The 11,288-nt window shown below is 34.8% G+C and overlaps 1 protein-coding gene across 1 annotated transcript in view; it reads right to left on the reverse strand.

Moving 5' to 3' along the window:
• Nucleotides 1-297: 297 nt before the first annotated feature.
• The window catches only part of mcoln1b (mucolipin TRP cation channel 1b), a 13,627-nt gene continuing 2,636 nt past the window's right edge, over nucleotides 298-11,288 (reverse strand). The window contains 10 exon segments of the mRNA XM_071582330.1: nucleotides 298-2,479; nucleotides 3,463-3,669; nucleotides 3,760-3,882; nucleotides 5,134-5,235; nucleotides 5,335-5,484; nucleotides 6,808-6,914; nucleotides 6,991-7,090; nucleotides 7,909-8,005; nucleotides 8,754-8,835; nucleotides 10,302-10,637. Coding sequence (XP_071438431.1) covers nucleotides 2,348-2,479; nucleotides 3,463-3,669; nucleotides 3,760-3,882; nucleotides 5,134-5,235; nucleotides 5,335-5,484; nucleotides 6,808-6,914; nucleotides 6,991-7,090; nucleotides 7,909-8,005; nucleotides 8,754-8,835; nucleotides 10,302-10,637 — 1,436 coding nt within the window. The 3' untranslated portion in view covers nucleotides 298-2,347.

An 11,288-nucleotide genomic window follows, 5' to 3' on the forward strand; every position in this document is an offset into this window, starting at 1 on the left:
CAAAATTGTGAAAACAAAAATAAAAATGTCATTATTTGTTTACTATCATGTTGTTCCAAACCTGTCTGACCTTCATTCTTCCAAGGAGCACAATTCTTAAGAATAGTCTGCGTTTTTAAGATTATCAACATTATCATATGACTATTTTTGTTTAGGTTAATACTGTATATTATTATTATATAGTTATATTTCAGGAAATTTAAAAAAATGTAAGAATAAAGGACTCTTGTTGACACATGGGCAGAAAAAGCTTCAGTGATTCAGTCCACAAAACAAAAAGGCAGAATGTTTGATGTTGACATTCACAGATGTATTTTATTTGTGACTTTAAGAGCTGAGATTTGTGTTCAAATGTGTCGGTATTTATGATGATAATGAAGAGCATCCATATGAACCATTTTAACGGAGAGTAACTCGTATACAAAACCACAAATACACATTCAGAATAGTCTCTCCAAATAAATTACCAACTTAAAAAAGTGCAAAATTGTGCATTGTAAAAAAAACAAATATTCTCTGTTAAAAAAAATTTATGCAACATACAAACCAAATGCATCTCAGCTTACAGTTAGACACAATAAATTAAAATATTAAAATAAAACAGCATTTCAAGTACTTTAAAATCACACATCTCATTAAAACGTCCCCCAAATAACAGCAGTAAACTCAATGTATGTCATGAAACTACACCAAAAAGGCATTCTGGGAAAGAAACAATTACATAAAAGCAAAGCCGCTGTCCTCCTCACCACAAAACCACAAATCTAATCAGATTCTCTCAGTTTCAGAGCACTAGATGAAATCACGCATGAACGGATATGATATTAAACTGCCACAAGCTGAAAGTCCATGACTAACATCATAAATATAATACACCGAGAGCTCATAAATAACACAGAGTAATCAGAATGATGCATTGGAAATGTTCCCGTTCAATCCTGCATTCAGCTGGTGTTCGGTCCCTCATGTTTATGGTTTCTAGGAATTAACCGAGCTAATAACTAGTAATTAATCGAGCTAAGCATTAATAGACAGATATTAGCTTGCCATCGACCAAAAACACAGAAAACATTCAAAGCATCTCTGTGTCAGTCGAGTAACTCCCTGATGGACTGACCTGTGTGTCAATGCAGAGAAAAGCTCTCAAGATGCCCAAGGCTTCTCAAACATCAGTGTGTGTGTGTGTGTGTCTGAGTCTGTGTGTGTGTGTGTGTGTCTGTGTGTGTGTGTGTGTGAGTGAGTGTGTCTGAGTCTGTGTGTGTGTCTGTGTGTGTCTGTGTGTCTGAGTCTGTGTGACGGCTTTGAAAGGAGCAAATACACCAGGGACAGGTACGATACACCGTCCACATTAATATTAATGACAAAATAAACCTGCAAGCTATGCTTGCTGTTAAACACACACACACACACACACACACACACACTCGCTCTCGTGGAGAAACATCTGAAACAAAGCACTGACTAGAGAAGAAAAAGTGACATTATCATCCATATGACGCTCCTCTGCCGACAAAGCACTAATATTCTAACGTGCATATGAAACGTAAGGAATATGTAATATATACACAGAAAACCGTATTAAAAAGATTCTCTAAAAATGAGTAAAATCATAAAATACACAGCTGTGAACGGAATAAAAACAATCAGGCCACTCTCACAAAAACTGAGCAGGTCACATTTCCAAAAAAAGAAGAAATTAATATAAATAAATAATCTCACAAAGCAAAACACCACAAATGTCCTAAAACAGGATTACCTTTCTTTAAGCAAAATTATTTTTTTTCTTTCAATTTTAGGGTGAAATGTGACCTGGACATTTCGTTGTGAGATTCACCAAAGCACCTGCACTATGATGTTGGAAAAGTGTGTCTTCATTTGTGTTTGTGTGCTGTAACTCACTAAAATGTGCAGGTCATATTTCAACCTAAAATAAAATGCAAAACATCATAATGGTCTTAAAAAGGCTTTGTTTTCTTTAAGCAAAATATCATTTCTTATTGTTTGCTTTCGGGTGAAATGTGACCTGGACATTTGGTCTTGAGATTCACCTGAAATATTATGTTGTTTATCTGTTTCAGTTTGTGTTTGTGTGTTATTTTGTGTGCTGTAAGTTCCCTTTAGCTGGTCTAGTGCATCAAGTCTTAATCACAAAAGCCGAGATGCTCATAAATACACAAAACACATTCAGCACATTAATTATAACGCATTTAAAAGCTGCATGCTGAGATGATCTATTAGTGCAGCTACAACCTGTAAACAAACAAACAAAGAAGAGCGTGTTCCCTCCTTTCCTGTGTGTGAGAATAACGAAGTGTTACCCAGAATCCCCTTCACAAGCACAGTCTCTCTAGTTGAAGCAGCAGAAGAGCGAGCATGTGGACGGCTCTGGGCTGCGGAAGTTTCCGGAGGTCGGCGTGTCGGCGCATTCGGCGATGAACCGGTGCAGTTCGGACACCTGCGGCACGTCCTGGGTTTGTTGCTGAACACAAAACACACAAACAGAGAGAAAACCAATCAAAAACAGCGACATGCCTGTCAGGCGATTTTAAACTTTTATTGTTTTAGGTATACTTGCTGTCTTAAAAAGCACATGGAAGCCCGTTTCCACCACTGAATAAAAATACAAATAAATTAAAACAGGAATTGCGACTTTTTAATCTCACCATTAAGACTTCTCAGAATTGCAAGATATAAACTATTCAGAGTTTACATCTCGCAATTCATTTTTTTTCCCCCGCCATTGAATAAAAAAAAAAGAAAAGGGAATTGCAACATTGTCTCACAATTCAGACTTTTCTTCTCAGAAAGTATCTCGAAATTCTGAGGAAAAAATAAATTCTGACTTTGTTTCTTGCAATTCTGAGAAAAAAGTCAAAACTGCAAAATATAAACAATTCCAAGTTTACATCTCGCAGTTTATATTTCGCAAGTCTGACTTTTTCTTAGAATTTTGTTTATATTTCTAAATTTGGACTTTTCTCAGAATTGACTTTACATCTCGCAATTTTGACTTGTTTGCTTAGCATTCTGACTTTACGCCTTTCAATTCGGACATTTTCTTAGAAATTTAAGTTTACATCTCGCAATTTGGACTTTTATTCTTAGAATTATCAGTTTACATCTTGCAATTCCAATTTTTTAAATCTCACGATTCTGATGTTTTTCATTGAATTCTGAACATCTCACAGTGAAATAAAAGATTGTGACTTTTAGCTCACAATTCTGACTTTTTTTCCTTGCAATATCGAGTTTATAGCTTGGATGTTCTGAGTCAAAATTGTAAGTTAATTTAATATTTAAATCAATATTTAAGTTTTTTCAAGTAAATTTTTTAAAATTAACAAACTACATGAAAGAAAGATAGAAATATTTACTGACATTTAACATTTATTTTATTTCAATCAATGTAAATGTTTTTTTTTTATTAGTTGTCCTTAGTTTGGTTTAGTTAAGTGGACTCACGGTGATGGTGTCGTAGGCTCCGGTGATGAGCGCGATGAAGAGCGACAGCACCATGTAGATGAAGAGCGAGATGAAGGTGTAGAGATAGAGCTGACTGAACACCCACACCAGCGTCCCGCTCTGCTCCAGCTCTGAGAACGTGGCAAACATGTCGTCTCCATTAATGAGAGAAAACAGACACTCTGACACCGTAGAGAGAGAGCGGAACTGAGAGAGACAGATCAGAAGACATGGACATGTTAGTAAAGAAATATATCATACTTTATCATAGTAATATAATATTGAAATATAACATACTTTAGCGTGGTAGGGTCCCAGGACGATCCAGCCACAGAAGCAGTAGCCCATGTAAATGGCAGCAACACAGCAGCAGAACCGGATCACGTTTGGAAACGCGGCTCGTAGAGTCACAATCAGAATCTGTCAACAGATCAGACAATTCACATCGTCTGAACATTTTCTATGTTAATATCTTGGTAATATTTGCAATATTTCCAGAGATCCATAGTTCCTCAAAGAAAGAGGAAATGTGAATCTCACAAAGCCTGCCAAAAATGTCATGTTGCATTTCAAGACAAAATCAGAAAAAAACTAAAACCAGAAACAACAATCGATGCTTGAAATTAAATTCATTTTAAATTAAATAAATTAAAATGTATATTTTATTTCAGCTAGTTGTCAAGGCAACATTTCTCATTTTCTTTTAGTAACTTGATGTACTAAAATAACTCAAACTAAAATTTTAATAAAAATGAATAAAAACTTAAAAAATAAATAGAAGCTAGTAAATGACAAAAACAACAAAATTGCAATCACTTTAACTAAAACTAAAATGAAAACAAAAAATACAGAAATAAATCATTCAAAATAAAAAAAAAAGTATCTAGGGCTGCACGATAAATCGAAATGGAATCGAGATCGCGATTCGACAGAAGCTGCGATTGTCATGCGTATCTTTCAGTGAAGCACGGTTCTGTGATCAGTAGTAAATCTCCATCCAAAGGCCAGAGGTGCTCTCGCGCTGAAACTCCAAATATGCCTCGCAGAAGAAACCCAGAAAATGCCTAGCGCTGCAGCTGAATAAACAGAAGATTCAACTGCTTTCATTGATTCAACGTGACTAATAAACACGACTACGGCAATATACGGTTTATCTGAGTTCTTATTATTATCATTTTCATTAAAATAAAGTATATTTATAATGCAATGCCTTTATCACTGCTTAAATACTATGAAATATGTTGCGTGCCTTATTCTGTGTAAGAAGCCACATCATCTCACAGAAGGATTTGTTTCAAACACTCGACTGACGTTATGAAGTGAGTTTGTAGTAAAAATATGTTATTAAATGTGGTATTTTCACATGCTTTCAGATGGAGCAGCATTTACTTCACAGAGCCGTAGTTCACTGAGAAGCTATGCAAACAGCTGTCATTATCGCCAACGATTTCTTCGATTTCAGAATCGCGCAATAAAATCGTCTGCGATTTTTTTGCGTAACTTGTCAGTTAACTACGGCTCTGTGTAGTAAATTCTGCTCTATCTGAAAGCACGTGATTTCCTGCTGATTATAGAACCGGCTTTTTTAACAAAATGCGCATGACAATCGCATTTGATTAATCATGCAGCCCTAATCGTATCTATAATCAAGGAATAAATGCATAAACTCACGTTGTATTTCTGAAAGAAGCTGAAGTATCGTATCACGCCGACCCACACCAGCAGGGTGGAGGTTCCCATCAAAATACTGCAGACGTCATACGACGACAGGTTCTGCAGCACAAACACAAGCACCAATCAGCTCACAGCGTTTCTCAGACACAGCGGGATCTCCAGCACTCGAGGGTAACCGTGTGTGTGTGTGTGTGTCACCTTGGTCTCGATAGCGATCTTGATGAAGGAGGCGATGATGGTGAGTATATCGCTGATGATGAGCAGCAGATACCAGCCGTTGATGAACTCCAGACGGTCGCCCCAACTCACCGACCGGCCCAAAGACTGACGGAAATAGCACACAAACTCCTGCCAACACAGACCAAATGTCAGTTTAGATTGTGAAATAACAACTCAGGTAGGGCCCTATGAAATCAGTTGATTTTTCCCCCAAAATCTGTTTAATTTTTTTTCAAAATTCTATTTTTTCCTGTTTGGGGATTACATTTCTCATTTTTCTGGACTCAGTTTTAACAGTTAAATTTAATTATAGTCATCAAAAACCAAATCATGAAATCATGAAACCTGTACAATATTTAATTTGAAGTTTAACAAAAATGACATTTTTAGGGCTCTATGAAATACATTTTATTTTTCCCAACATTTACTTACTTTTTCAAATTCCCTTTTATCTGTTTTAATTTTTTGGACTCTATTTTAATGGTTAAATTAAATTTGAGTAATAAAAAAAGTCATGAAACTTCTACAACATTTAACAAAAATGACATTTTACAGCACTATGATATAGTTATTTATTTGATTTGATTTTTTTAACCAAATTGTTTGTAAAACTGTGTTTAATAGTGCAGTTAAGTTTTTTTTATAATCAACAAGCATGTCTAATCAATTTAATTTATAAAAAACAACTTCAGAATGTATTAATTTAACATTTTTAACAATATTTTTTTTAACAATATGTTTTGCTTGTTCCGACATTCTGTATTATGAATTTTAACTTTTCTGGTAATCAAATGAAGGCATGAAACATTAACAATTTAATTAATCTTTTAGTCAAATGAAAGTTAAACAATTCCATATTTTTTATTTTTTTGTCAAACAAATTGCTGCGCAACAGAGGTTTACTGCTAAAATTAAAACATGGAAGGTAAATTGTGTGATTATTCATTAAAAAATAAAGTTGAAAATATTATTATTATTATTTACATTGAGAGGAACTTTCTACTGTACAATAGTAATATATTTCTGTCACAATTTCAAGTTAAATCAAACTTTTATTTACCGTGAACTTTAGTTTTAGTTACCGCACAGTTTCTGTGCATATTCATCTCAAATGAAACGGTGAAATACTCTTGAAGAGATTTTCAGAGCAGCTCTGGAGATGATGTTCATGTGTTCATAGTGAGACAACAGGTTAAAACCACCATGAGCACTACACAAACAAAACCATGCCATTCATTCACACAGAGACATGCAGGATGTGCTGGATTCATGTTTAAATCATGTTTTTGTGGTTTAATATTCACAGACAGTAGTCCATATCTCCATCTGATTTAAGTGTACTGACATACTTTGGATTTATTCATCCAAAATCTAACTAATTCCTAAATGTTCCACATTATAGCATTCTTTATGACTGGATTGTGTTTTCACAAGTCACAGGGCCCTACTTACGTGCTGCAGGATGATTCCTCTGAGGATGGAGCGTCCGCACAACACCAGAGACAGACCGCAGACCACCGCCACCAACACATCGAACGCCACGCGTGCGTAACTGTCCCCTGGACACAGAGACACGTTCAGCTTCAGCAGGATCACAAAGAGATACAAATGAGCATCCGTTCACCGTCGTCTCACCGTGTCCCGACACATTGGTGTCTCTGCACTCTTTAATGGACGCTTCGTTGAGCAAACTCAGCTTCACTTTACCACTGTGAGCCTTATTATCAAACAGGATCTGAAACACAGGTGCCATATGCATGACAATCCCATTCCATGATATAACACACTGTTCAAACGTTTGAGGTCAGCAAGTGTTTCCTGCTTACCGAGGCTACATATATTTGTTCCAAAATAACACACAACTGTACTCAACATAATCAGAAATGTTTCTTGAGCAGCAAATCAGTATATTAGAATGATTTCTGAAGGATCATGTAACACTGAAGACTGGTGTACTGATGCTGAAAATTCAGATTTGATCACAGGAATAAATTACAGTTTACAATATAGTCAGACAGAAACAGTTATTTTAAAGGGGTCCTATTATGCTCTTTTACAAAGTCTTGATTTTGTTTTGGGGGGTGTACTAGAACAGGCTCTCATATTAGGTTGTTCGAAAAACACATTCTCGTCCCATTCGTCGATCTTTGTGATATCACAAATCCCAGAAAATATGCATTGTAGTCCAAACGAGTCGTTCGTTGTAGTTTTTGAAAAGTGATTTCTGTTAAATAAAATATCTTCTTTTGAATTGGACTTTGAGCTTCGTAGCTTTGCAGATCTGTTTTATGCTCAAACAGCAACATTACAGACTAACTAAAGTTGAAAAAGTGAAAAAGCATTATAGGACCCCTTTAAAATAAAATAATATCTCACAGTTTTACTTGATTTTAGAACAAATAAATGTAGCCTCAGTGAGCAGAAGAGACTTCTTTCAAAAAACATTAAACATTGTAAAGACTCCAAACTTTTGAATGATAATATAATACAATTTCATGAAACGTTATTTGATTTTGTAAACTGAGTTTAGTGTGCTGTGAAATCTGTGCGTACGGTGATGGAGAAGGTGTAGCAGTCGGGAATCTCATTATTGATAATCGTCTGGATGTTTATCGCCTTCAGCTGAAACTGGATAGTCACATTAATCAACCTGAGGAGAGACAGAAAGACGCTCAGAGAGGAACTTGAGCAACAATTATGCAAAAAACGGCACATTTACACAGATCAGCGATCGGTGTGTGTGTGCTACTGAGCTACAGTTACATCAGAAAAAAAAAATGGCCCCGAAATTTAGCTAAACCACACTTTTTGGAGATGATTTGTGACCCTGGAGCACAAAAGCAGTGTTAAGTCGCTGGGGTATATTTGTAGCAATAGCCAACAATACATTGTGTTGGTCAAAATTATCCATTTTTCTTTTATGCCAAAAACCATTAGGATATTAAGTAAAGATCATGTTCCATGAAGATATTTCGTAAATTTCCTACCGTAAATATATCAAAACTTCATTTTTGATTAGTAATATGCATTGCTAAGAACTTCATTTGGACAACTTTAAAGGCGATTTTCACCATATTTCCAGATTTTCAAATAGTTGTATCTCGGCCAAATATTGTGCTATCCTAACAAACCATACATCAATGGAAAGCTTACGTCTTCGGTAAAATAAGATGAAATAAAGCACAAAAAAATGACTAAAAATGTACCCTTATGACTGGTTTTGTGGTCCAGGGTCACATTTGAATTGAAAAACAACTGATAAAGAAGTAAATAATGTTCTATTTGTGTTGGTCTGTGATTATTGTATTTCATATATAAACAATAGAAGTGTTTAGTATGTCCTCATAGATTTGTTATATCATACATGTTATATATTATCATGTGTGTGTGGATCTCACTTTTGGAAATTGAGGGTGATGTTCTTGTAGTGGTTTTGCAGTGGATTCGAGGGGTCTGGTGGTGGATTCACTCCGATACAGTCTAAACCAACACACACAAAAAAACAGAAACAGAGAATAAAAGCACTCTGATTGAAAACGCCGCAATTATAATCACTGATGATTCAAACGGACAGCGGCTTTGTGTTGCCAGGCAACGGGTTCTGTAGAATTTAGACTGCTTAGAATTTCAGTCTGAGTTTGTAGAACAGAAATCATCTGCTATGAACCCTAGTGAGACGACTTCTTAGGGAGCACCTGCAGAAATCACTGCTAATGTTGAACACTATTCCAGCATATTTATTCTGCGCTCTCAGATAAGATTGGTTTGATTATAGCAATTATAGATGATTAGAAGGCAGCATCAATGTGCATCCTTTGTGGAGAAGACAATCCCAGAATCCATTTAAAATGAAGTCAGTTTCATTTAACCAAGATGGTGCACAAGTCTAGAGAAATGAAAAAGTTGGCATGAAATGGAAGTTGCAACCAAATTTACAAATACATGTGGCATATTTCATAATGAAATGACTGTTCAACATTTTCTCCAAAATGAGCACTGTAAACAGGAATGGAGCACTGTAAAAAATATTTTCTTACTTGGCACTTCTGTCTTGTTTTCCAATACAAATATCTAAAAAGATTTTTAAAAAGACATTTACTTGAGAAGCAAAATGACTTACATTTTTCAGAAAACATAGACTTAATATCTAATCAAAACTATGTTTATGCTTAACAATAAAAAATATATTGGTAAGAAAAATATTATAAATAATAATAATAATAATAAACCAAATTATTATTTTGAAATAAAATCATTAAATACTATAGAATTATTAAAAATTAAAAATATATTTTTTCTTGATTCAAGCACAAGCTATTTTTTTTTAAACAAGACTTAATATTTTACAAATAATAATAAATAAAATAATTATTATTTTAAATAATAAAAATAAAAGGAAAAAAGAGACATTTTCCACTTTAAGTTGAATTTTTCATACTCCACTAACAGATGCTTTTTCTTGCTTTAAGCATAAACTCACTTTATTTCAATTATTTTTTCAGAAAATACTTAAATGTATCTTGATATAAGAATAATATTTAGATGTTGGTGCTGGAAAACAACACAAAAATACTAATAATTTTTTGCAGTAATACAGATCTGAATGTAATATTGCAAGATTACAAAACACTAAATCAACAAAAGATAAACGCACAGATGAATCGCTCCCAATATAAACAGTAACATGCATCAGGAAAACAAGTGGTGTCAAATCCGATTTCAAGCTGGTTTTAATAAATAAATCTATTATTACACCCAATAACGAAATACATCAACTAAAATAGTTCAATATAATTAATAATGCCCTCTTCTCTCTAATATTTGTGTGCCTTGCATATTTATGTGCTTGCTAACGTCAAACTAAAAAAGTGTAAGCAGCAGACAGAGTGACGACTCGCTATGTTTTATTGATTGGTGTGATATGCAAAAATGGATTTTCTGCCCACCAGTGACGACATGAGGGTCGATGTCAAACGTGTCGTTAACCGGGTCGATGGTGCCCTTCCTGTAGTAGCGCTGGCACAGATAGAGGGCGCTGTCGTTCAGAGCTGAACCTTGAACGTATGCGTACCTGCCGACCGACGTCTGCGGCAGAACCAGATACTGACCGACAAACAGAAACACACAGAGAGAGAGAGAGAGAGGTGAACTACTGCTGGCATACTATCGCTGCAGAATACACAGAGCTGCTGAGATTACTTCTACTGAAGGCCAGTACTAATTACAAAATACATGACGGAAATTGTAGATTGAAATGTCATCTATTGGATTACACATATTAGGTAATGTATTCGGACTACTTTTTGATTACATTTGACCCAACTCATAAGAAACCTATTCCATTCCAACATCATGAAGTGTATTAAACATTACATGACTCCAGCGTTTCCCAAATTGGGGTTCGTGAATGAACTGCAAGTGGTTTGTGAGTTGGTGAACTAATTAACTCATTTTGAAATAAAAACAATTCAAATTAGGACTGTGCAAAAAATCTAATGCGATTTTCATGCGCATATCGTCAGTAAAGCCAGTTCTGTGATTAGTAGTAAATCTCCAGCACGTGCTTTCAGATGGAGCGGCATTTAATACACAGAGCTGTAGATCACTGACAAGCATCACAAAATCACGTTCAAAATCGGCAATGAATCGCAATGAATGGCGAGATTCGCATGAAAATCGCATTCGATTTTTTGCCCAGCCCTAATTGAAATAAAACACTTGAATAGTAAAAATGTTTATATTTTTTATTTTAAGGGAGAAAAAAAGAATAACAATTTGGGCGAGTCAATAAATTCAGAATAATTTACTGCCATTGTGTAAATAACATGTAATTATGTAATCAATGAAGAAAAAAAACAAATCTGATCATAAGCATTTTAAAGTGTAATATAATCTAGTACATTTTTGGAATCTGATTACATAATACAGATTAC

The sequence above is a fragment of the Sinocyclocheilus grahami genome, unplaced genomic scaffold, assembly GCF_001515645.1.
Source record: "Sinocyclocheilus grahami isolate Dianchi unplaced genomic scaffold, SAMN03320097.WGS_v1.1 scaffold888.1, whole genome shotgun sequence".
Taxonomy (NCBI): Eukaryota; Metazoa; Chordata; class Actinopteri; order Cypriniformes; family Cyprinidae; genus Sinocyclocheilus; species Sinocyclocheilus grahami.